At 40.3% G+C, this 27,193-nt stretch overlaps 1 protein-coding gene across 1 annotated transcript in view; it reads right to left on the bottom strand.

The window, feature by feature from the left end:
- Positions 1-27,193, bottom strand: part of sntg2 (syntrophin, gamma 2) — a 107,801-nt gene that overhangs the window by 57,766 nt on the left and 22,842 nt on the right. Inside the window, exons 2-8 of the mRNA XM_026151094.1 lie at positions 18,989-19,126; positions 18,816-18,872; positions 18,615-18,672; positions 16,180-16,223; positions 14,178-14,219; positions 13,007-13,094; positions 9,324-9,406 (exon numbers count right to left, since the gene is read on the bottom strand). Coding sequence (XP_026006879.1) covers positions 9,324-9,406; positions 13,007-13,094; positions 14,178-14,219; positions 16,180-16,223; positions 18,615-18,672; positions 18,816-18,872; positions 18,989-19,126 — 510 coding nt within the window. The remainder of the gene's footprint in view (positions 1-9,323; positions 9,407-13,006; positions 13,095-14,177; positions 14,220-16,179; positions 16,224-18,614; positions 18,673-18,815; positions 18,873-18,988; positions 19,127-27,193) is intronic.

Consider the following 27,193-nt stretch of genomic DNA (forward strand, 5'->3'; position numbering starts at 1 on the left):
GTATTTATAGTCCTCCACAATGTCAACACTGACCCCCTGGATTGAAACAGGGGTCAAGTGTTTCCTGGTCTTCCTGAAGTCCACGATCAGTTCCTTGGTCTTTGCCACGTTGAGCTGCAGATGATTCTGCTCACACCACGTGACAAAGGAGTCGACCACAGCCCGGTACTCTGTCTCATCATCCCTGCTGATGCATCCAACCACCGCAGAGTCATCAGAAAACTTCTGAAGATGGCATGTCTCTGTGCAGTGGCTGAAGTCTGTGGTGTAGAGGGTGAAGAGGAAGGGGGAGAGGACAGTCCCCTGTGGTGCCCCTGTGTTGCTAATCACCTTGTCAGACACACACTGTGGGAGACGTACATATTGTGGTCTTCCTGTCAGGTAATCAACAATCCAGGACACCAGAGAAGCATCCACCTGCATCGCTGCTAACTTATCACCCAGGAGGGTCGGCCTCATGGTGCCTCAAATTGTTTCAGAATTTCAAGTTCTAATGGAGCTTCTGACTGATCTGCTGCACCAACAGTCATTTATTCTAAATAGTCCTGCAGCAAAAAATGTTGACAAAAGCTTTGACAGTTGGAAGTATGCCACATTTAAATGCAAATCACACTATACTTAATGTGCAATCCATCTGTTCTTCATTATCTAAAGAGTTACAAGCTTGAGGATCAACTGAGTGAAGCAGAGTGAACATCAAACAGTGAATCGTTCCTGAAGCCAAAGATTATCCGTCAGCACAAAATCCCAAAACTCCAAAAAATAATCTGATGTAGTCCCACTTTATCATTGCATGCACAGTAAAGGAAGGCTTGTGTTCACAATGCGAGAAACCAAATCGCCTACCTGCCTTCCTCTGACTTTGAAATGGCTGAAGATGGAGCATTTAAATAGCCGCTAGGTGGACTGCAGTCGAGAGTGAACGGCAGAGGGAAAAATGCCCACCTTTGCACATTGAGACACATCATTGCTGAACTGCAACATGTCGCATGCAGACCCCTGTCAGCTCGCCACCAGTAATAGCAACATTTCTAAAGAAATTATCATCCTCTGCTCCAATTATGTCAACCCCGAACAACATGTTACTTAACTCTCAAGTGGAGCTCTGCAGAGAGTAGATGAGGTGGTAGGAAATGGAAAACTATCAGGCTGTCAGAATGGATTACACTGACAAAGCACCTGCCTCTTCTGTGGAGCTGGAACAGAACCTAAAGCCACAGCCAGTCATTCCATCACGGATACTGATATTTGAGAAGTGTCATGAACTGAGAATAATTATTGGAAAGGCTAGTGAGGACAAAGCTCAGTAAATTTAAGAGGACATTACTAAAATATATAGGCACAGCTCTCTCCTTTCAGCTTAAAATATATTATCAGCATTTTAGTACAGAAAAATATTTTATGTACAGCAATGTAGGGCGCAAAAATCAGCAAATTATCCTGAAGGAGTCTTGACTGTCTAAACCATACTTCTACTAAAACAATGAATTAAAAAAAAGAGGAAGGAGAAGGGTGCTGCAGTGATTTCTGTGTGGAGTTTGCATGTTCTCCCTGTGTGTGGCTTTTTCCAACCAGTAGGTTTTACTGGTAATGATTTTTTTGGTAGCTCTCTAGGCTTATTCTGCAACATATCCCAGCTGCCATAGGATGAGAGGCGGGGTACACCCTGGAGAGCTCACCAGCCCATCGCAGCGCTAACACATAGATGCTAACACTTATGGGCAATTTAGAACACTAATTGTGCAATTCTAATGAGGATGAATGGCATTATTTGGTAAGACCAACTATATTCAGACTGTATTTTTCTGTGTTCATAAGTCCATCAATTTTGACGAGAGCCCCAAAATCACTACCTGACATGTAGCTAAAAAAAATGACAGAGTGTCCACTGTGTTTTACAGATGTTTGTAGACACCATCTGTTGTAACTCTCTGACTATTTGAATGAATACATTTAAAACTCAGATTCACCAGTCCCTAAAAAATCCTTTTTGCCACTGATTTTCACTTCAGTTCTTGTGTAAACTGCGATACCTCAGCCTTTCCTCTGTATTCTTTCAGGCTTAACCTTTTAAAGCCAAGCATATCATATTTGATACATGGGTTTTTGTGAGTTTCTCAGACTTAAAAACTACAATGAATGGCACAATAGATTTTTAATGAGCACAAAATATTACTACTCCTGCAGATCTACTGGACAAACTTCTTCAGGTCCTCAAGGACACACGCGATCCTTAGAAATGCCAAGTTTTTGGCCAATAGCTTTTTGGGATTGACCTTGTTGGTGCAGAAATAATAATTTATGCCTTTCAGGCCATTATCTTTAGCACTTTTCATAGATTGAATTAAAGAAATGGTAACAAACTGTGTTTTACTGACAGGTCGGTAATAACTCAGCGCCTGAAGATAAAATTTAAAGGTGGTTTTTTGCCAAGTTCTCCATCATTCAGAGACAAACTACTGATTTGTCCCCTGAGTTGGGTGGCTTTTTTCAGCTTGAATGATTAATAGTTCAGTGGTAAGTTGCTTAACAAACCACATTGCTCTGGAAATTGTAAGGTACAAGGACTGGACTATAAATGTGTGTAAAAGCAGTCAATGACCAAAGACAGTTCTTCAGAAATCCTGGAGAACTATTGCTTAAGATCATTTAATAAAATACTGGTGGCCACCAGTGCTACCCCTCGGTCTCTGAGTAGATGCACAAAGTCTCAATTTGATAATCCTACATCACCTCATTCAAGTTATCCAATTAACTGACAAAACTGGTTGTCCATGCTGGCCGGCTGAGGGGTAATATATAAATAAAGAAACGATGAGTGGGATTTCATAAAGCAAGTAAAATTAGTCTCAAAATAATCTAAGAGCTGATTTTACTCAGTCTGATGGACTGATGGAGAATTGGCTGAACCACCAACCATAAAACAGAGCAATCCTAGAAAATGTAGCTTAAGGTATTATTATTATGTGCATCAGTGACTCAGCACTGCTGCACAATGCTGGAAGCAAGGCACTGAAAAAAAGTCTTGTAAATCAGTTTCAGCTGAAGCCAAATTATGTAGTTTTTTAAAAAAAAATTAAAAGGTAAGTTTTTGTTGTTAAAACAAATAATGGACTCGTACGTGACATCGTTCCACAAGGAGAATGAGCTGGTGTTCATCATTGCCACGTATTATTGCAATTCCTCTGTAAGGAATTTGTTTGTGTACCAACTTTCCCTCAACTTGGCTTCACGATTTTAACTTTTCCCACATTTCCAGGCTGAGTTTTGACAGTGAATTCAGCAGAATGCAGCCATTTAATGTAAGAGTAAAGAGCAATATGAACTCAAATAAAGGCAATGTCTTTTCTGACAAGAAAATAGGAGCAGCATGCTCCTCACCCCACCGTGCCCCTGGTGGCTGCACAGGATTTGGGTTTATTGGGGGTGCTGTCAGTGAAGAAATTGCAGTCTCTAACTCTCGCCACCATTTCTCCCTGTGTGATTGTTGAGTGTTAATGAAAAATGTGAGTCTAGATAAAAGTCCTCTCTCACAACTGGGGGACTCAAAAGCATTTCCTGTTAGTGCTTTGGAATGTTTATGTGACAAAATATCAATTTTGTTGGAAAATTGTCCCCTTTTGAAACAACATATGGTGACGGTGCTCATACCTTTTTCTTACTATCGAAAGGTCTAAGACTGCTCTTTCGTTGATGGATGTCATCAAGCATCAAGGTTGTCATAATAAAGGAAAATAAAATACACACTCTTAGCTTGGCCATGACATTGGACAGAAACATGATGTGGAATGTAAAATTAATGTCCCAGTGGTGGGTTAGACCGTTTTTGTGCCCATGCTACGAACACTTTTTTCCACAATAGCATTGCTCTGAAATTGATGCATCTTTTCTATAACTTCTGTAGGCCCCCTCGATTGCTTTTTTTCTCCAATTCATTTTGGAGAACAAGATTAGAAATTAGTATATGAGGGAGTCGGCTCAAGTCGAATATATAGTTAGGCAAGGTTGAGGGTTTGGGACACGTGCAGCAGAAGGCTAGTGGATATAATGGACAAACGATGCGGAATATGGAGCCGTGAGTCAGGAGGTAAAAAGGAAGATGACAGAGTTCCTGGATGTAACGAAGAAGGACATGCAGATGGGGTGGTGTGACAAAAGAGGTTGCTAGGAATAGGGTGAGACGGAGGCACCCTGAAAAAAACGATGAAATCTATATGGGGATTTGACTAAATAAGTCTAGTATGCACTTTCAGCTCAGTTTTGTTGTCCACCTCCTGTAAACAGAAATACCTGAACCTTTAGCAGCTTTAGTCAGTGGTCTGTTTTGTAAAGTCTAAGCAGAACTGAGAGAGGTTAAAATGTCATGTAAACCACATGACAGAGTGTGCATTTGCTTTGTAGTGTAGTTCATCTGAGGCCGACCTCATGCTTAAAGAACATTTCCTTTACAAACCATTTCATATGATGCTACTGAGTTAATTAATTTTCCCCCCAAAAAGAAAATCAAATGACATTGCATGCCATTAAGTTGTGTGCTGCCCTACTTTTCCTTAAATCTCTATCTTGAGGCTTCCTATCATTATTCTGTGAACATGAAAGTGAAATCATGCCTTGTACTGCACTAAAAAATCTGAAACACAACACACAATTAGGCCTACTCAAAGAACAAAAACAATCACTCACATAACAGTCCTCTGTGAGGCAAGCACAATCTCCGTTGACGTGACCAAAAACACTCCAGAGGCCCTCTTTTTTTCCATTTTGTATTTTTGCAGCTTTTAAAAATGTTATTTCTGTTCTCGGGAAACTGCTCATGTTGCCAGACAGGTTTACAACTAAACATTTTTATGTAAAGACCCTTTATACAGAGCCAGCTGATCTGTTACAGATTTGTACCAGAATTATTTTTGCATAGGCAGGTATGTGTCAGGGTTTTCTGTGCAAATAGTAAGATCGTCCACAGACCGTCCAGAGACGTGGGCTTCTCCAGCACCTGCTAGAGTTTTAAATGGAAACACTTTAAATCTATGAAAGCTTAAAATGACCACCTGCTGTCCTTCATGATTACTCTGAATAATGCATATGAAATGACAAGCCAGACTGTTTTAAAGCGACCCTTTCCATTATTAATGAATGTATTAATATGGAATTATCTGAGGATTTAGCTTAAAACCAAAATATTATCTTTAGGTAAATAGTTTTGTTTATCCAGGAGAACTCTAAAACACTTTCTCTTTGATGCACTGATGCACACGTTTTTGGTAGCCGGTGTTGTCAGTGAAGGTAATGAGCAAACTGCATCACGCTGTCCTCTGGTAAGACTGAAGTATCACCTCTGTGAAGTCAGCTGCTTCTACACTGAAACGTCTCCCAATCCGGCATCCCAGCAGTACACTGTAATCACAGCCATTACCACTGAAGACCAAGAAAGCTCAATGAGCGAATAACAGCTTTGTAGAATGACAGACCTAAATGAATGACTTGGGTCTGTTTTCTTTTTGACCCTTCCTACCCTGTGATGGCAGATTGATTCATCTGCTTCATGAACTCAAACAGGCTCTGTTGCTATTGTGGGCAGAGTCACACTCTGATTCTGCAGCTGTGAAATGAAAATTACACTTTGTTATTTTGCCACAGAGCTATTAAAATAGAGCCACTTTTGATTTAACATAGCCTATGATTAAGCATAAAAATATATACACGGGCACAATATGTAGGGGTTAAAAAAAATGACCAAAACTAACGTGATATAATTTCACAATATTTTAAACTGCTAATACAACATTTGCCCCTAAAAATATGAAAACAAATAGGTTTTGGTGATTTTGCAGGTATTACTCTTAGGCTAAAACAATCTTGATCAGTGAAGCCAGTAAATCTTTGTTTTGACATGAATGTTGGAAACAACAGCGAGACTCTAGCTGAGGTAATTAATTCTCCTCTCTCTGCCAGGGGCCAACTCTCAGATCTGGGACCTGCAGTCTGGAAAAAATAAAAAACATCATCCTAGCATATGTGTGCAGAGGATGTTATGGATTACTTCACATTTAATAACACATCAAAGTCATAGGAGATTTGTATGAACAACAGCTGCCATGCTAGTGGTCAGCCCTGCTGAGCTACCTAGAGTAATAAGTTCATAGTCGCTGAATGAAGCAGAGTTTCCTCCTGTTGCTGTTGTTGAAACAAAGCTTCCTAAAAAGCTGTTATTTTATAACTTTGAGTTTCAACCACAGGTTAAACTGGGATTTAAAAATCTGATACTCCAATAAAGCAACCAGTATATATATTTTTTCTTTCTAAAGAACAACTCCAATAGAGTTGTTCATCAGACTAATAATGACCCCTAACAGTTATAAAGGTAGTTATTTACTCATGTTTGCTCTGTCCAACTCTGCTCAGATTGAATGGATATGTTTGATTAATTTTCATTTCATTTTCATTTATTAGTCATAAGTGTCAACTTAACTGGCCAATTGCTTATATCGGTTGATATCATCAGCCCAGCAGTATATCGGTCGGGCCCTCATTGAAGGAAGCTTCATGGTTTTAGAAAATCTCCTCCTGTGTCTGTTTTCTAATATCAGTGCCATTCTTCCCCTACTAGTTGTCCATTCTAGGCTCAACGGAGGCAGTTAATAGATCAAGTGACGGGTTGAGTACTCCAATAGTGAGACAAAAGGAAAGAAAATTAAAAGATCATTTCTCCATCCACTGGTAACTTGGATGGAGTTACCAGTGGATGGTAACTCCACTGCCGCTACTGTACTTCCATACTAATGCATTTTTTTCAGACTTTAATTCTATTTTATTTATATAACTCCAAATCACGACAACAGTCACTTTAAGGCACTTTATATTGTCAGATAAAGACCGTCCAATAATGCAAAGAAAACCCCAAAAATCAGATGAGCCCCTATGAGCGAGCACTTGGCGAATGTGGGAAGGAAAAACTCCCTTTTAACAGGAAACTTCCAGCACAACCAGGCTCAGGGCGGAGCCACAATCTAATGTAACTAGTTTGGGGTGAGGGGAAGGAAAAAGGACACTGTGGGAGAGAGCAAGGAATTAATAATAACACAAACAAATACAATCGTTCTGGTGTGATTTGTCTGCACTTTGTTAGACATTTTGCAAACCCTCAGATTTACTTTAAATTTAATTTATCTTAGATTTTTAAATATCAATATCGTGCACACTCTTCCCAAGCACCTCTTCAAACAGCTGTTTTCTTCAAAATGCCCTTTCCTCTAATATTCTGAGCCACAAATCTCCACTTCAGTAGCACTTACAAACTTTCCACTTGGATTCCTCTATGTAATCTAAAGCTTTACACCGAGGACTCGTTCATATATCATTCAGTGACTGATGGAATATTTTATTTCCAGAAACATAACAGAAATTGACTTCTCTGTCTGTTGACTGAATCTTCCGATTCATGGAAAAATAAAGAAGTCGTATCCAAAAGCTTCACTGTCAAAACCTGTAACTCTAACAAAATGAAACAAGAATTTAGAACCTGGATTTACCTCACAATATTCACAGGATGGCAGGGAAATGCACAAATATTGAGATTTAGATGCGTTATTTGCCCCTGCTTAACAACATTTCTGAAAACCTCTATTGCAAAAATATTTTTAAAGTAATTAGTCGCCAAGAATTCATCATGATATGATTTAGTTGATATCTTTTTACCTTCTTGACCAGCAAAAGCCCACAAAAAAAAGAAAAAAGGAGTAGTGGAGGTTTAAATTCTAAGACTTAAAAAGCGTTTTCATTATACGCCTCCAAAGAGACATCAATGAAGGCTCCTCTAACCGCAAACAAGGACAGAAGTCTTTTATGAGGCTTCGTATTCATTAAAACTCCTGTTTCTCCTGCGCTTCATGAATGAATTTTAAAAAATGATTGCGTATCGAACACTTGCAAAGCTGAGATAACCTATAGCTGCTCACTGCTACTAACAACCTACACCTTTCTTATTGTTGTTATGTGCATGCACTTGGGTGATCTCACATAAATCCCAGCATCCCACGACCAGACCTTTGTAACTGGTCTAAATCAGCCACAGCGTGTGGGCGTACTGGGGTTTTGTTATTGCATGTGGGATTAACCTTTTTCAGAAAACAAGCTCAGGTGTAATTTCTATCAAGGTTCCATTACTGTCGCATATTGAGAAACCGTTTCTCCATCAAATGAAAATGTTACATCCACAAGATGTTCATTTTTCTAATTGGAATAACAAGATGGCTCCGGCACACATTTATCTGTTCTCCATCGCTGGGTGTGATCCCGGCAACGTCTCGATGAGATGAAGAGTCTGATAGTCTAACAATGCAGATTTCCCTAATGTACACAAACAGAAGGAAGCAGGGAGGAGATGTCAATATTAGCAGTGCTAATAGTCTCAACTGCTACTAATGCTAATGGCCATAATGCCTCAGCGGTATAGAAAATTACAAGCTACACTCACTGGCCACTTTATTAGTTACACTGGGAATATCAGGTCGGACTCCTTTTTAACTTCAGAAAAGCTTTAATTCTTCATGCCGCTGTTCTGTAACACCCGAAAGGCGCTCTATTGGAGATCTGGTGACTATGGAGGCCATTTGAGTGCATTTGATAACTCACTGATATATTTAAGAAACTAGTTTCAGATGATGTGAACTTTATGACCTGTTGCGTTATCCAGCTGGGATCACCCATCAGAAGACTGGTACACTGTGAGGATAGTTAGCAGCATGGTCAACAACATTACTTCAGTGGGCTGTGGCGTTTAAATGATATCCAGATAGTACTAAGGAGCCCAAAGTGCCGCAAGAAATTTCCCCCCACACCATTACACCAATACCAGCCTGATAATGCAGGATGGGTCCATCCTTTCATGTTGCTTACTCCAAAATCTGACACTACCATCTGAATGTCGCAGCAAAAATTGAGACTCATCAGACCAGGCAGCATTTTTCCAGTCTTCTATTGCCCAATTTTGCTGAGCCCGTGTGAAATGGAGCCTCAGTTTCCTGCTCTCAGCTGGCATGTGTGGCAGCTTGTCTGACACCAGTAACCGTCCCATGTCTAAAGTAAGCCAAAGTTGAAGGGATACCTCAAAAGAAGCACAGATCCAAAAGCACTCTCATCTTTCAAGTGTTAATCACCGCACTACTCTCAGATAATTCACTTTCTTTAGTGTTTTAAACCTGTAGCTTTACTTGAAAGAATCAGTTACCTGTAAGAAGCTGGTAAGACCCTGGCACTAAGCAGGAAAGAGATCAAACCCAAACCAATCACATTTTCATGTGCAACATCAAAAAGGTGTTTCTTACTGTGTTGTTTCCATTTCCATTTAAATGTACACCACTGTCGAACAGCGGGGAGGATACTCGACTGTGATCTGGCCCCGGAGACCCTGAAACAAACAGCAGAATGATTCATGTTTACAAAAATCTTTTGAAGAATCACTGTTAAAGATTTAATCCAACTTCTCACCTTTTCTATCAATATTTGAATTCATCTGGAAACAAAGGCGAGTCATGAGTTGCACATAAACCTCAAACAGCATGTTCTAGCTCGTAGTCTTAAATTATAAGGGTTATTATTGACGTTATTCTGCTGCCCTGCCTTTAGCCATGCAGCATAGATCACAGGCAGAATCCAAAAAGACAAATGCTGCTCGTTGATATGATATTAGCTTGGCGTTGGAGGAACTGCCTTCTGATTCGGTCACACTCTGTAAAGTGTGGCAAGCAGCTCCTGGCCTTTCCTGCCTGTCATTTGTGCCATGGTACAACAAAGGCCGGCTTAGAGAGAATACAACTTGAACCTTTTCACTCTCAGACAACAAAAACCACAATTCACGGGGCCAAACAGCCTACAGCTAAAAACCTGAGCATCTCTGCACTGCAGCCTTCCCATGAATGTTAACACACCCGCACGATACAAAGGTTGGATTTCTCAAAGCGCTCACACTTTGATTTCCGGAGAATGTGGCGATTTATCGAGCTATAAATATTCATGCGTGCCTGTTAGTATTAATTATTTTTCTACATCTGTGTGCTCTTCGTAATTAGATAAATTGTACAAAGTGATTGTTGTGTTTACTGTGGGGACTGAAATCATTTGTATTGCATGGGGTTCATTCATTCATTTTGCTTACAGCTAATTCATAGCAGAACAATTATTAGCGGCTCAGCAGTCTGAGTGTTCGCTGCAAACACAAAACTGTCAACATCTAAAGGCCCAGATGTAATGCAGGAAGTTACAGACTGTGACATTGATGCATTAGCTGTGTTTACTACAGTTAAAGAACTTTATTTGTAAGAGTTAGGAGATAAAATCAGTACCAGTTTCTTATCCTTCCTTTAAAACGGACCAAGAGCTTAGGTAGGTTTAGCCTAATTTAGGATTAAAAGATAAATCACAAAAATCTGACCGTCAAAGGATATAGTAGGTCAGGGGTGTCCAGTCCTCGAGAGCTACTGTCCTGCAGCTTTTACATGTATCCCTACACCAACACAGCTGAATCAAATGGTTGGATTACCTCTTCAGCGTGCCATCAAGTTTGGCAAAGGCATGATAGCAAGCCATTAATCTGCAGGACAGTAGCTCTCGAGGACTGGAGTTGGGCACACCTGTAGTAGGTCATCCGGCTCATGATCTATCACAGTTTAGATCAGGGGTTTCGAACTCCAGACCTCGAGGGCCGTTGTCCTGCAGGTTTTAGATATCACCCTGATTCAACACACCTGAACCAAGTCATTAGTTCATTACCAGGCCTCTGGAGAACTTCAAGACATGTTGAGGAGGCAATTTAGCCATTTAAATCAGCTGTGTTGGAACAAGGATGCATCTAAAACCTGCAGGACAGCGGCCCTCGAGGCTTGGAGTTCGAGACTCCTTGTTTAAATTTTATTGACCATAAAACAACAAATGTGACCTCAACCTTGAGCACAGATTGGTCGAGTAGAGATTTCTGTGAACAGTAAACAGATGGCATGAGCTCATCAGTCCTTCAACTAGATGATCTGCATCTCAAAACCACCGACGACCATCTGATTTGTATTAGTTTTTTAAAATTATCTGCATTTGTAAACACACCTGAAACCCCCAACAATAAGTCAGCAGAGCTGATTGAAACAGCTAGCCTGAATTTGCCTGAAGATCAGAAAATCCAACTACCGGCAACAACGGTATAAAGTGCTTTAACACATAATATATACAGCAAACAGAAACAGCTGTTTGTCTGGCGTATAAAGCCTGCAGAGTGGCATCAATCTTTTTATCCAATTCTGGGGAAGAAAGAGAATTAGCATATGCCCTAAAATATCACTACCTTTTTTTTAAGAAAGTGAGAGTAAAAACATGAGCAGCAGTATTTGAATTTTAAATGTGATGGCAGTTGGTGGGTTGTTTACTTGTTGTGAAAACTGAAGTGAAACTGTCAATGGGACAGGCGATTTTAAAAATCCTTTCTCTACAAAACATCAGACAAAGTGCTCATCAAATGTCACTTGAACCCAAACGAAGGTCACGGGATCTTTGTTTCCCCCATTCAATCCAAAACTCGATTATTTAGATTTTTAGCACAGGAAACCAACAAAAAAACAAACCATTATATCTGAAGTTTCCAATTATCACAGTTTGGGGAATTTTGCAAAGCAAAAAAACGATCAGAGAAACTAGCAATCAAAGTTGAGTTGGTGTACTAATCAATTAAAGCTGAGGTCAAGAAAAAATGCTTTTTGTGTCAGACTCCTGCCATCCCTGCTGGCTCTGTTTTCAGCGCTACAAAATCCAACCACCCAACAGCCCTTCTGTTTTTGTTTGTTTGTTTGTTTGTTTGTTTATTGCCTTTTCTGAATTTCAGTAATGACATCACCACAGCCCCACCTTGAAATTAGATCAAACCACAGCTACACGGTCCTGATATACAACAGACAATCTTACTTTTGTAGTGTTGAGCTCTGACGCTTGCACATATTTCTCCTGTTTTACACAGTGAATCTGTTAGTAAGTAAACAAATTCTAAAATAACCAAACTTTTGCAGGCCTGTATTTTTTCTTCGCTCTGTTGTCCAGCACTTCATTAGCCATCTACATGGGCCTCACATGTGAAAAACATCTATTTATAATTACTATATTGTTACTTTATTTTCTTATGACACACTAAAAAACAAATGTAAACTTCTGTGTAAAAACATGTTTTTTGACTGGTATCAGAAATGAAAGCAAAGGGGAGGCAGTTAAGATAATGATTTACTGTAATTTGGTGGGAAACTAAAATGCTGCCTGTCATATTAATAACATGAAAACATTTAAAATGACATTTATGCTGTATGTTTTAACTTTTATCTTCTATTTTTATCATTGTGTATATTTCCAGTTTTTATCTGTTGTACAGTGTCCTTGGGTGCTTTGAAAGGCGCTATTTAAATAAAATGTATTATTATTATTATTATTATTATTATTATTATTATTATTATTATTATTATTATGCAATGCTTTGTTTTTTTGTTTTTGTTTTTAAATGAAACGTTAGAACTCAAACATGTTTTCAGACATTTCTCACCCGCCTTCACTCTGATGTTAAGTATATGATAAAGTATTGCACAGTGTTCCAATAAATTGCCAAATTTACACTTTACTTTGAGGCTTGGTTTGTGTTGCTTTCTTCCTTGCCATCATTTTCTCACCGCTCTCACCTACATCCTTCGCTCCACACCTTTTATCGGCTCCACCTGGATGATTTTAGTGTCTCCGTTTTCATCTTTTCAAGCTGCTGAAGGTAAGTGCAGCTCTGGGTGTTTCTGACATTACTGCTCGCCTCGGGCCACCGAGCATGACAATTTATTACTCTGAAATGAACGCTCGTCTATCGAACAGGTTTAAAGCACCAAGTTGAGCAAAAAGACAATTTTCCATAAAAGCGGTTCGCTTCTCATTTGCTAAGAATGCTCAGTGCAATAAAGTTTATAGCCGGTTTAAACGGCGTCGATCAGCGTGCGCTTACCTAGAGGCAGTTTTAGAAATGATGGAACTTCTCGCAGGTAGCGAACAGTGATGGTGACCTCATCTCCCGCAGTACGCAAGAGGTGAACCTGGCGGGAGCGAGAGAGATTGATACAGATAGCGAGGGGGAGAGATTGCGAGTGATACAGCGAGATAAAACTTAATCTCATATAAATGAAACAAGCCACATTCATGTCAAGCTGTATGCTGCCTGAGCAAATGAAATGTAGCGGGAGATGAGTGAGGAATATTAAATCAGAAGTTAAAGCCTGGCTGAAGTGGTTCCACTTGAATCATCAAAAGGCAGATTTGGAAGGCCGGCTTTTCGCTCGTGACAGGCGGTGGCAAAGTGACAGCTGACACGACAAAGTAATTACGCTCTGAATGTCTCATTATCTGATGTGTAAGTGACATGTTCTCAGAGATGCAGTCACAGCAAACATATGTTTAATGCGATGAAATCTGTTTCTTCCATGCAGCTGATGAAATAAATGAAAAATTTGAGCAAATGAGACGCATGAACGAAAAGCGCAAGGTCACTTGTGCATGCCCTCGATGCATATCTGCCATCCTCTCCTGCATTATATGCTAGCCCTTTTACTTGAGCCCAAGCATCTGTCAGCGCCGACAGTGTGACAGGCTGCTATTAAATGTGCTGGATTTCGTTCTGAACAGAAACTGCTCATTATATGTTTTGACGCTCTGGAGGTGAATGTAGAGAACAGCTGTATGAGGCTGCACGAGGAAAAAGATATGGCAGACAGGAAGAGCGTGCGTGTGCGTGGGTGAGATGGAGGGATGGTCGCAAACAGCAGAGGGGATATTTAACAAAAGGAAGATGCTGTTTCAGAGGGAAACTGATCAAAATGAAAAGAAAGAAATTGTGAATGTAGAAGAAAGGGGGGTGGGGGGGGAACACCGCATACTGGCACCCTCACTTCCTGTGCAGGCTTTGATAATAATCGACTCTTTTTCAGGCTTTTCAATTTGTCACAGTGTAAACGAAAAGAAAAACAGCCTCCTGCCAAGATGACAACTCAGATTGTTGAGGCGCACCTCCCTGTTGATAAACAGCGGGATTTGGTGTTACACCTGGAGGATGGATGGAAGAGTAATGGGCAGATGGAGCAGGGTATTGGCTTTTTGCAAGAGTCAAATACAAAAATACTCACAACTTCCTCGTGAGTACAGTGCTCTACATTAATGCCATTGACCTAAAGAAACAAACAGAGATGAAACACAAACATTTAGTTTAACATAAGACTATTAAGGACTTGTATTCTCACTAACAGGGTCAGAGGTGTCACAGGCCTCCATCTCTAGAATATGACTCGCAGGGTGATGTGCTGTTTAGTCACCTCGGTGTAGTTCTGGACAGGCCTACCAGGTCCAGAATAACAGCTCCTGCACTAAAGTGATTAATATTTATGTATGAAGAACATTTTCATAATCCAAACTAATTATGTGTTTTGGGAGTTTCTTGAGTTATGACCAAAAAATGTTTTGCAAGGCTACGGTGACTTTCAGCTCTCTAAGTCCCAGTTCAGGCCAAGTTAGCAGAACATAAATTCACCAGCCACTTTGTTAGGTACACCATGTTAGAACCCAATTTTGCCTTCACAGCTACCTCAGTTCTTCATTGCATATGTTCAGCCACGTGCTGCAAGCATTCCTAAGCGATGTTAGTTCATATAGATACGACAGCATCACACAGCTCCGTATTTATGATGCGAGTCTCCCATACCAGCACATCCACAGATGCTCTATTAGATTGAGATCTGGTGACTGGAGTCCATTTGAGTACATTCACTGGCATCAGCCTGAATCGTTCATGCAAGGCAGGATGGATCCATGCTTTCATGTTTTTCCAGAGATCTATTGTCCAGTTTTTGTGAGCCAGTCCAGTGAGGACTGCCAGTGCGGTCTTCTGTTGCTGTAGCCCATCTGCTTCAAGGCTGGAGATGTTGAGCATTGATGTTGAGGTGATCTTCTGCTTGGTTATAACAAGTGCTTGTTTGAGTTACTGTTACCTTCCTATCAGCTTAAAGCAGTCTTGTCATTCTCCTCTGACCTCAACAAGGAGTGTTCTCTCTCTCTCTCTCAGCGTCTAAAGGTGTACCTAACAAAGTGGCCAGTGAGTGTATAGTTGACCCCAAAACACAATGCCTTGAGCTACAGAGGCAAAATAATATGAAGTGAAAATAAGATGCTAAATCATTATAAAGAGAATAAAAGCAGATGGAAATTATCTCCAAGACAGGAAAAAAAGAAAAACACCAATCATCACCAAACAGAATTCCTACAAATATCAATATATTTAACGTAAAATGCAAAACTGTAAGTACAAATACAAAAAACTGCAACAAGACGGGAAAAGACACAGAGACACAGTGTTAAAGTTTATAAAAGTCTGTCATAATCTGCTGCAATTTGGAGAAACAACCTTTATATATAAATATATATCTTTTTATTCAGCTTTTTTCCCCATTTATTTATTTTTAAATCTAAGCTAAACTCATTTCACAGATTATCTCCCCTAAAAACAGTCGTCCAGCCTGAGCCTCCCCATGACTCCCAAAGTTTACGCACCAGCCCCTAATTTGTTCGTCTCCTGCCATCCAGGCAAACAGATGCAATATTCTACAATGTGACACTTCAAATAAGCCACTGCAAATACATATGAAACAGCGGTGAGAGATGGAAGCAGTGGCAGTTCTATTCATATTATTATTCGTAATCATTTTCAATATGAATGGTAATATTGCTTTGCTGTCCGTTGAACCTACTTGATATTCCAGATAAACAGCAGATCCAATAAAGCTGCCAGACGGATTCAAATTAACTTATTAAAAAGATTAAATGAATAGCATTACTAAACACTAGACACTAATGACTACCACTCTAAGGACCATCAGCTATTATTCATTGGTGATATTTTTTTAAATATAGAAACACATACATTGAGTGATTCCTGTAGCAATGATGTGTTTTGTTTTTTAAATCACATGCTGAATGATTCATTTGAAAAACATCATATAGCTCAAAAGATTCAGCTACCATTCCTTCAAATTAATAACCGTTAAAATGTGAGCGAAATTGAGATGCAAAGAGCCGCCCCGCTGGGTCGTGACCCCAACCAGCATCCAAGCAAATAAGTCAGAAACTGATACTGACCTGCAACACTGCGTCCCCGACGAACAGCTTCCCCGTCTGATCGGCTGCAGAGCGTCAATCGTCGAGTGTCAGAGGTTAATGAAAACATTATGAAATAATTGCTCATTTCATACACGGTAATGTGGTGGAAATGGCAATCAGTGTCCCCCCCAACCGTCTAATCTCAGACAACATCCTACAGCTCACAGAAAGAACACAGGAAGGCATGAAATTCGAAACTAATCAGGAAATAAACTCATTTGCAGCAGCACAGGAGGAAACAATGAGAGCTGTGTTGTGAAAAGATTCGTAAAGCTGTGTGAAAAGGGCTCTTAACGTCCTCGGGATATCAAGACATGATTTTCTCGCATCAGAAAAAGTATTAGGAAGCGCGTGGGCAAAAAGAAAAATTACCGGGAAATGATTCGCTCACATGATGCTCTAATATGGCTTCACGCAGGGAAACTTGGAGGTCATCAATTCTTAAAATTTAACTGACAGACATGATTAAAGTATTTTCCATCTAGTTAACAGCATGATCATATTACTCTTCCAATCTGGCGATGGTTTACTTCTCCACAGCACTTCATGCTCACTTATCATCAATTAACTGCCCTATTGGACTGATGAGCTGTTGTGAGAGATTACAACAGTTCATCTTTTACTTTGTGCCTCGCAGCAGGTGCACATAAATAAAAAATGTTTTCTTTCTGAGAGTTGCTGAGAATTCGATTGAAACGAAAGGAAAAAACCCGTCATGTCAAGTTTACTTTAACAACCTTTTAAAGCAATCAAAGAGCAGATGTTTGCGGTTTTTAGGGGGTGTTTCGTGCAGCTGGGTGCAGTAAACGGGGACAACGGGGTTTCCGGCAGAGCTTTCATTTTTTCTGATCACGGGGGGAAAGGGAAAAAAAAGTCAGTGAATACACAGAGAAAAAATAATTACGAAAATCCACAATCTTGACAACAAAAACAAAAATCCAATATTTATTTACATTTGCTAATCGCTTTCTCGGCACGGTGAGGCGGCAAGCATCGGCAGCTCTGCCTCTCACCTCTTTCTAAATAAAATTTTCAGTCCCATTTCCATTTTCACACCATTATAGCCAGACAAAAACACATGCAGCAACTGTGACCATCTCATCTGTGTTTTACCATCGCAGCCCGGCAGGCCACAGTTCTGGAACATCAGTTAAGAAATAGTTGTGTCCATATCAGCCAGTAATTTAGCTGTTTTTGTTATTTCGCTTACAGACACATGGAGGGTGGTTCATCTGACATGACAACAGAGGCTACGATAGACTTTTAGATTCAGGAAAAAGTTGCAGGAAACTTTGAAACGGCTTAATGCACTCCTATCATAGACTGTATAAAAACGTTGGATGCAGTGTCCTAATGAAGCAAAGCTGGTTCTGAGGCGCCTCAGATCTGCACGACCTTAGAGGTTGTTTACAAACAGAAGCCAGATTTTATACTCTGTGGGGAGAATGATCATGCTTCTCAGTGAACATATTCATAATAAGTTCATTATCTCATCAAGTCATCTTCAATACAACACTGCATTCACTTTTAAAGTTATGGTCCCATTTAGAGTAGTTTAGAAAATACAGTGTGATGGAGGCATGGCTGCCTTGTGATTGACAAAGTGCTACTGTATGGGCATGAAATGCATTTGACCTTTTTTGTCATCTTTTTTAAAACAAACAAAAAAACAAAAACAGCCAAAACAACAGCTTGAAGCTTCAAGAACAAGTTATGCATCCATCTTTTATATACAGTCTATGCACCATGTAAAAACTGTGCATACAATCAAAAAGCTGTGCAGTTGTCTCATACATGTTCTGTAATGTTTCCTAAATGTGTTGTAGATGACTTTCTGTGTGTCAGATTAAACTGATTATTCGCGTCTGTGTTTTACTTCTCTGACGTTCACATGTGAAAATGGCTTTATACGTACTGCAGTGCGTCCTGATAAATTAAAACTCAGTACAAACTCATGCTGTGCAGCTAATTTTTTAAGAATCAGATGGGGGTATTTTCCGCAACTATCCTGCCTCACATGGATCACACAGCAGGAAATAATCCACTTTGGGCACTTTGCACTACGGGAAATATCTACAGAGTGGTTTATGGCTGGGAATTATCTGAACTGAACAAGCAAAACCCAACATCACACACACTCAGGGCTTTGCATTCTTCCCATGCAGCTCTTTTGGTGAATTCCTAAAAACAAAAAAGTTCATCAAAAGCACTGCATGTGTAAAAACAGCTCAAGTATAAGGATGCTATCAAACTATAAGACTTTTTTAAATCTTACAGACAAATCTTGTCAATTTAAGTACCAATATAATAATAATTTATTATGTCTGTAATCACTTTGAACCGTGAAACTCAACGATGCACTGAAAACCATTTCCAAAGCCACATTAAAGTAGTGAGATGAAATGCTTTCTTACCTACTTGATCTTTAAAAATCTTTGAAATAACCACTGGCACGTTGTGCTCTGCGCCTCCCTGAAAAGCAGGAGAGAAAGATGAGGATGTGCATTTCTGAGTATGGGTGGTAAAATTTGCTGCCAAAACAGCTTTTTCAAACAGCCATCTCTGCCACCCAAAGCCTTTCATTTCCACTGTAGTCTCAAAACTTATCTGCTTACTTTGATGCTTAAGCCCAGACCGCCGGTCGCTTGTCTTCGCAGTACAACAGTTCTGTGCTTTAGAAAGTGGGAGTTTCTTATTGGCAAAAGGATATTGTGAACATTGAAAAGTATGCTGGAGTTATGCGGCATGAATTACAAAAAGCGAGCCTGGAGGCCTCGGGTGCACTTACATTTACTTGGGATTCACTTCCACTCGTGCAAACCACATCCAGCTTCTGTATGGTTAATACCTCTTTGGTCAATTTCAGGCAGACATCATAGGTATTGTTGGTCTCCTCATTGTACAGCAAAGCAATTCCAGATTTTGTCTGTTGGAGTTGAGAAGAACATTGACATTTTGCCAAGCAGAGCAATTACGTAGACAATGAACATTTTAATCCTCTTTTCTCAACGTGCCATTTGTGCACCCCGTTCTACTAGTCTAGTTTTGGGTTAATTGGTTTTGCCTGACATTGTGAAACCTTAGTGTAAGGATTTTTTCTTTCAGTTCAGTGTTTCTACCTTATGAAACCAGAGATACACAAAAGTTCAGGCAGTTGTGCCAGAAAGTCTAACTTTGAGGACAGAAATGACAACAGTCAGCCAGATCAAAGAAGCACAGACGTTACAGTTCACGCTTTTTCTGTTTCTTTGTAGATGAAGAACCTTCAAGCATCTGAAAACTGAATGCAGTGCAGCTCAAATTTAACGCTCTTTCTGTTCAGTATCATTATCTGCAAATATCAACAGAAATAAAAGAAGCAGCCATCTCAAATTATTCACCTTTTTGATTAAGCAAAAGACTGTCAGACAATACCTTCTGTAACACTTCAAACGATACGGCTCATATGACGAGATTGAAAAATGGTAAAAAACTATGTTTATATCTCGAAACACAAACTACGTTTAGACCAAGATACTAGCAGCCAGGAAATATTAAAAAATAATTTTGGCCACTTTGGTTTAGTTTATGCTAACAACTTATAATTAATACTAACAAAATACAGATGAGGAGCCTAAATAAGTATTTTTGAAACAAGCAGAGGTTTTGACCCAATAATGGGTCAATAACTGGAATTAGTATACAGTTGGAAACTAACTGTAAAATTCATCAGCTCGCTGTCTGGGTTTGACAAAAGCCATGTCTAATTCTGCACCAATCGTTCACCATTCATTCAGAAAATTCAGGCAGTCTGTTGATTTCCATCAAATGTTCAAAGGTCAAAGCTGGTCATGGCATGGACGGAAAAAACAAACAACAGGCAGGTGTCGACATTTTGATGTAGAATAAAGTGTTGCTTAACAAATTCAGAAATATTGAACAGAACAGGAAATTCAAAGTGAGCTGACGGCCCTGCAACGTCTGCATGTATACAAACTAGCATTTTTAAATGGAAACAACACCGTTACACTAGTTACATTTATGTGCATCTAAATTCTGTTTCATTTGTTGCATGGTGAACTTTACACGTTGGCCCGTTACAGTGACCTCACTTACCTGAATTACTGACCCTGTGATGCAAATTGTTACATTCCCCACATGGATCTGTTGGTACGGAAAGTAACAGAATACTAGATGGAGAAACTTGAGGAGGCTGTTTGGGTCGTTTGGAAATTATTTATTGCCACAATGTCAGAAACTATGCATAAATTGGCTTCTGGGAGAGCCAAAGACAACACAACAGCACCCCCAACACAAAACAAAACCCCTTCATCTAACAAACTTTAAACTTTGTCTAAAGAAAGGTGACAGTCCTGCGCTTCAACTCCCTAACAAACTAGTGGAACGAGAGAAAAAGGTGAATATCAAGAGAAACTCTCCTGGCAACTCTGACCACAGGAAACCTGTTGGGAAATGTAACACAAGACAATGACACAAAGGGAAAAATAAATTGACAAGCACAAAGAAGCAACATATGAATCTTCATCAGCAATGACATGAAAGGTGGAAACATCAGGAGCTGCTGGGAGGATCGACGTCCTCACAACTTTCATTTTGGAACTCTTTTTCAACCACAACTAGATATTGAGAATCTATCACCAGCAGGGTTACTGAGCTTCAAAATGTTTGCTTGGCAAGCATTCAGAAAATACAGAAATAACATTTTGTGGCAGTAGATGGTGTAATTTCAGTTTTGAACCAAAATCAAACCCTTTAACAAAAAGCATCCATCCACACGCAGTTACTGAGACTAATGGAAGACAGTGTTTCAGCGCGGTAACATGTTTGCATGCCGATGCCAGAGTTCAGCTAGAAGCAATTTGGTACCTGTGCATTTAAACTAAAGTTAGTAATTATAACTAAGCTTAGCTTCAAACACACTAAAGCTTCAACAGCATTTTATAAACCCATAAAAACAGCCCCATCAGTCCATATACAAGTCAGTTCTGAAAACGGGATACTAGGGAATTGCTTTGGGTCTAACACCGTAAACGTTGGAATAAAGTGCACATTACCTGCAGTGACCGTCATTACTTCTCAAATAAGTTCAACTCCTCTACATCTTTCAGTGACACTGAGCGAATTCTTGGAAAATGAAGCTCTGTGCAGGAAAATTCTTATTCCAAACACATTCTAAGTATTAGGATGGGCAGCCAGTCATGGTGTAAGAATTAACTCAACATGTTTTTCATATTTGGAGAAACAAGAAAATCCTAGCAAATGCCCCAGAGAAGGGCCCAGACAGCATTGCGTTCTGATGAAAGCACCAACAATCTATATCATTTTGAAAATGGTACCACAGAGGGCTGAAATACATTGTTCCTGTAGGTCTAGTCATAACATTTCATAATCTGTGATGCAAGACATCATATAGACAAACGATTATGCCCCCTCTAAACCTCCTCCCCGCTCATATTGGTTGTTTGAAAGGGCTGAATTGATGGAGTGAGTTACATTACTTCCCAAAGCTTCATCACAATTCAGCCAGGAGAGTCAATAAGATTGATGGATGATCTGGCATATAAACAAATGAAAAAACAATGGTCTACATTTGATGGAAAAACAATTGCCAGTTTGTTGAAGTGACCTGACTGTGAAGTAAGAGTTTTCTACACACAAAGACTAAACGCAGTAACACAAACTACAGGGTGGGCCATTTATATGGATACACCGTAATAACATGGGAATGGTTGGTGATATTAAAGTCCTGTTTGTGGCACATTAGTATATGTGAGGGGGCAAACTCCTCAAGATGGCTGGTGACCGTGGTGGCCATTTAGAAGTCGGCCATCTTGGATACAACATTTGTTTTTTTTCAATAGGAAGAGGGCCATGTGACACATCAAACTTATTGGTAATGTCACAAGAAAAACAATGGTGTGCTTGGTTTCAACGTAACTTTATTCTTTCATGAGTTATTTACAAGTTTCTCTTTGTTCACAGCCATTGACATGTCGAAGAGGTTAACACGTGAGGAGCGGATCGAAATTGTGTTGATATCTGGTGAACGCAGTAACCGGGTCATTGCAGCAGATTTCAATGCAAGACACCCTACGAGACCACCCATCTCCCATGCTACAGTTAGCAAACTGCTTGCTAAGTTTCGTGAAAATGGTTCAGCGTTGGATTTGCCAAAATGTGGACGCAAGAAAACTGTCACTAATGAAGAAACATCAGTGGCTGTCCTAGCTTCATTCAGCAAGAGCCCACACTAGCACTCGCCGCATGTCACTGGAGAGTGGCATTAGTCGAACATCCCTTCGGCGGATATTAGCTACTCACAAATGGCACCCTTACAAACTCCAGCTACTGCAGCATCTCAACGAGGATGACCCAGATCGGCGCACAGAATTTGCAGAATGGGCAAAACAAAAATTGGAACAGGACCCTCAGTTCACCCAGAAGATTTTGTTCAGTGATGAGGCAAACTTTTATGTAAATGGTGAAGTTAACAAACAAAACCACCGCTATTGGTCTGACACTAACCAACATTGGATGGATCCCTCCAAGACTGTTGGCACAACAAAAGTGATGGTTTGGTGTGGTATATGGGGTACAACGATAGTGGGTCCATTCTTCATCAATGGAAACCTCAAGGACACTGGATATTTGAAATTGCTACATGATGATGTGTTTCCCTCTTTATGCATTAAAGCTGGCACGTTCCCCGAGTTTTTCCAGCAAGATGGTGCACCACCACATTATGGGCGCCAGGTCCGAGCATTCCTAGATGAACAGTTTCTTGGAAAGTGGATTGGTCATCGTGGGCCAGTTGAATGGCCCCCAAGGTCTCCCCCTTAGACTTTTGTCTTTGGGGTCATCTGAAGGCAATTGTCTATGGTGTGAAGATACGAGATGTGCAGCACCTGAAACTACGGATACTGGATGCCTGTGCTGGCATTTCTCCTGTGGCGTTGCTATCAGTGTGTGAGGAGTGGGAGAAGAGGGTTGCATTGACAATCCAACACAATGGGCAGCACATTGAACACATTTTATAAGAAACTTGTAAATAACTCGTGAAAGAATAAAGTTACGTTTTCACCAAGCACACCATTGTTTTTTTTTATTGTGACATTACCAATACGTTTGATGTCACATGGCCCTCTTCCTATTGAAAAAAACAAAAGTTGTATCCAAGATGGCCGACTTCTAAATGGCCACCATGGTCACCAGCCATCTTGAGGAGTTTGCCCCCTCACATATGTGCCACAAACAGGACTTTAATATCACCAACCATTCCCATATTATTACGGTGTATCCATATAAATGGCCCACCCTGTACTACAATGAGTCTCCGATCAAAAACGACACATTTAAGGCTTCAATTGGCTCCCACATCAATGATGATCATAAGCAGAGAACTGGGAAAAGTGCCTTTAAATCAGCACCATATCATTTTTATGTCCTTTTTGACTTTGACCCATTAAAAAGTGAGATAGACACAAATTAAATTCAAAATAGACACTGTGCTGCTGGATTGTTTTGCTGTGATGCCCAAATTCCTGTAGAGCATAACATTCACCTTTTCATAGATGATGCACTCTTAAGTGATCAGAGTGGGTAAAAAAAAGCTCACAATCACAATGTGAGTGGGGTCAACCAATTCTCTGCTGGGAGACTTGAGAATGAAGGTCGAGCTCAGTTGCCTCTAAGGAAGACGGAATATAAATGAAGGCTTTGCGAGAATATACGGCCACTGCAGCAGGAGAGCAGCGGCTACATTCAAAAGACACAAAAACAGTCTAAACGTTTAAAGCCGGCGTCGCTGCTGAAATGACAAAGGAAACCAGCTTCACCTCTTGCTTCTTTCTACTCTGTCACTGCCCACCCTCTCAGGCAGCTCCCTTTGTGCAGCCCTTATTGTTTCTTGTTGAATGACAGCACTGTAAAACTCTAAATAATAACACTGTATAATAAACTGACAGAAAAAATGCATTTGGTCTTGTCAACTGCAGATCACACATGACATTCAAACATAAACAATTTCAACTCCATAAACTTTACATAATTGTTCTGAGGGCGCTGAGTCTCATAGGAACAAAGACGTCTAATATAGTTTTTATTTTGCTGCTGACATTACAGAAATGATGAAAAACTAGTTATTTTGCGCTTTAATATAGCAAAACACAAACTGTTAAATCAAAAGATTTACAAGTTTCCAAAATGAAAATCCAAACTTTAAATGGGGCTATAGCCGCTCTTCATTTTGAATGGCAGCTGTGTGCCGCTGAGCAAAGAGCCAAGCTACACTACAGAAGGAAGTTAAAGGATCAACTTCATGCTAATACGATGCATGTGATAGCCAGACAAGAACAATAACGATGAACAACCCGGAGCCTGTGCACGTCACAGTTTCCACACACAGAAGGTGATTTATCTTTATAATATCCTGCATAAATTTAGAAGCATCGACGATCAAGTGTAGGCAGATGGCCCTTGCAGAGATGTGCAAAAGGAACTCTCAGTGCAATCACAATAAATGTGGAGACATCCACACAGGCGCTAAGAAAATAAGTAGAGTTCACAAATTAGAGATCATTTAGGTGAGTATAACTCATAAAAGGCACGCATGCATGCCACTCAAATAAAGAAGACTGCAGCTGAGTTCACTTTAGTGGAAAACAAGAACACAAAGATTGTGAAGTTTCAATGAATACAAACTTGGCCTTCAACCAATGAAAATACAGTTTGTTTTTCCCCACCTACTGGTGGTTTATTTTGTTTCTGAAACAAAGAAATCTCCTGTTTTTAAGTCTGTCAGCTCTTCAACAAGCTATCTTTGAACATACCAGATTACATCAGACCGTGCCGTTGGCAAATATATCAGTCAGCAGGGACGAAATCTGCAATATATCAGAGCGTCGGTTTGAGCAAACAGAACTCGGCATAGTGTGTAATTGTGTGGAAACTTCAGGGACAATAAATAAAGGAGTTTAAAGCTGAACACATGCAGCTGTGTGTACAAGGTTCACAACACATTCATGTGACAAATATCAATTTTCTTTTACAAGTCTATCTATGCACGATTTAAGAAACAGCTGCCAGAGAGTGCTTGTGCTTCAGCTGTAGATACAGGATCGAAACACAACAGGCTTCAGAGTTCAGGTATCAGGAAACAGCTGCCCAATCAATGTATGCTAATCACCATCTCAACATTATGTGTTAATGCACTGCAGCGCTTCTCAGAAGTGAAATTGAATATTTTTAGCTGAGGCTTAATTATCCTTTTATCACTCCAACCTGTTTACCAAATTAAAATCATCATGAAGAAAGAATTTAAATGGCACTGGTGAACTGCAGAGGTAGTAAATGTATTATCTGACATCTTCAGCACTAATAATTTGCACCGTGCAGCTTTCCTGCAGTGTACCATTGAAAGTTGAAATCCATTCTGACAGCTGACACAACCTCGACCCGCTGGTTTTATTTGCTCAGCGAGCGTTGACTGCTCAGAAAAAAGGAGCTATGCAAGCAACAGTCCATTTAGAACAGACAAAAAGGCTTCCAATGCTAATGGCCACAAGATAAAACTAAGGGTCCTTTTACATTATGCTAACTGACGCTTACTCATTGCTAATGTGTGTGCCCACTCAAGGTTAGGAATGAGTATCTGCCCCAAGTGGAGGAGTTCAAGAATCTCAGGGTCTTGTTCAGGAATGGAGGAGGAAGAGGGAGATTGACAGATCAGAGAAGTATCTGCAGTAACAGACGCTGTGCCAGTCTGTCATGTTCAAGAGAGCAGAGTATAAAAGCTAAACTGTCGGTTTACTGGTTGAGACCGCAGACGCAAGCAGCAGAAATTAGCTTTTTTCATAGGCTGGCTGAGCTCTCCCTTAAAAATAAAATGGGGTGGGCATCAGCTAGGTGACGTGTTTAGGGCCAGCTGGGAGGAGACCAGCAGGTATGTCAAGCTCCTTTTACATTATGGAGCCGCATACAGCCTACTTTGAACTGAAGGGAGCCAGACCAGTGAAACTTCTCTGTCTGTCGATTTAAAGAAACTTAACTACACGTTTAATCTGTGAGACATTTAAAACTGTTTAATGTGCCAGTTTTTATACATGATGATGAAATGTTGTTGTAATAAATGTAACAAATCTGTCAGGATGACTCTTTGAACTTAAATTGTAAGAAATAAATGTGCAAAATTACAGAAGCAGCTCTGGCATGTCATTGCAACAATGTTAATTGACAAAAAACGCTTTTTCTCTTACTCTGTAATCATTGTAAAAAAATACAAATTTCTCCATCAGATGGTGAAAAACAGGAACTCTTCCAGCATTAACAATTTAACTATCACAACTGCGCATCTGGAAGAAGAACAACATCTCATTGGCGACAAAGATCCGCCTTTACCGAACCCTGATCCTGCCCATTCTACTTTATGGCACGGAGACGTGGACAATGCTCAAAAACGACCTGAGCAAGCTCGAAGTTTTCCAAATGCATTGCCTTAGATGCGTTCTCGGCATTTCCCTTCGCGACCGTCATTTGAATGACACCATCCTCACCAGCTGCGGCAGCCAACTGACGATCAGCGACCTAATCCAGCGCCGCCGACTCTGTTGGTTTGGCCACATTTGTCGAATGGACCCAAGCCGCTACCCCCATGGCCTACTCTAGTTGACCCGCCCCACCGATTGGAGGGTGCATCGAAATGCACCAAAGAAGACATGGATGAAACAAATCCAGGATGATTTGAAGGGCCTTCGACTTGACCTCGAGCAGACAAGAACCATCGCCTTAGATCGAAAAGCGTGGAAGATAATTGTTGGTCAAGCAAGAGAACCTGCGGCACCTACAGCAGCGTACTGGTTGCGCGGCAGACCACCGCCGCTGGTCGCCCGCTAAGGACAAGAAGAAGAAGAACTATCACAACTATATTAGTATAATATAATTGGTCATGTGAGAAGTCTTTATCAGTAGGAAAAGCTCTCTCTCACAGGCCTGGGTG

The sequence above is a fragment of the Astatotilapia calliptera genome, chromosome 19 (genome assembly GCF_900246225.1).
Source record: "Astatotilapia calliptera chromosome 19, fAstCal1.2, whole genome shotgun sequence".
NCBI lineage: Eukaryota > Metazoa > Chordata > Actinopteri > Cichliformes > Cichlidae > Astatotilapia > Astatotilapia calliptera.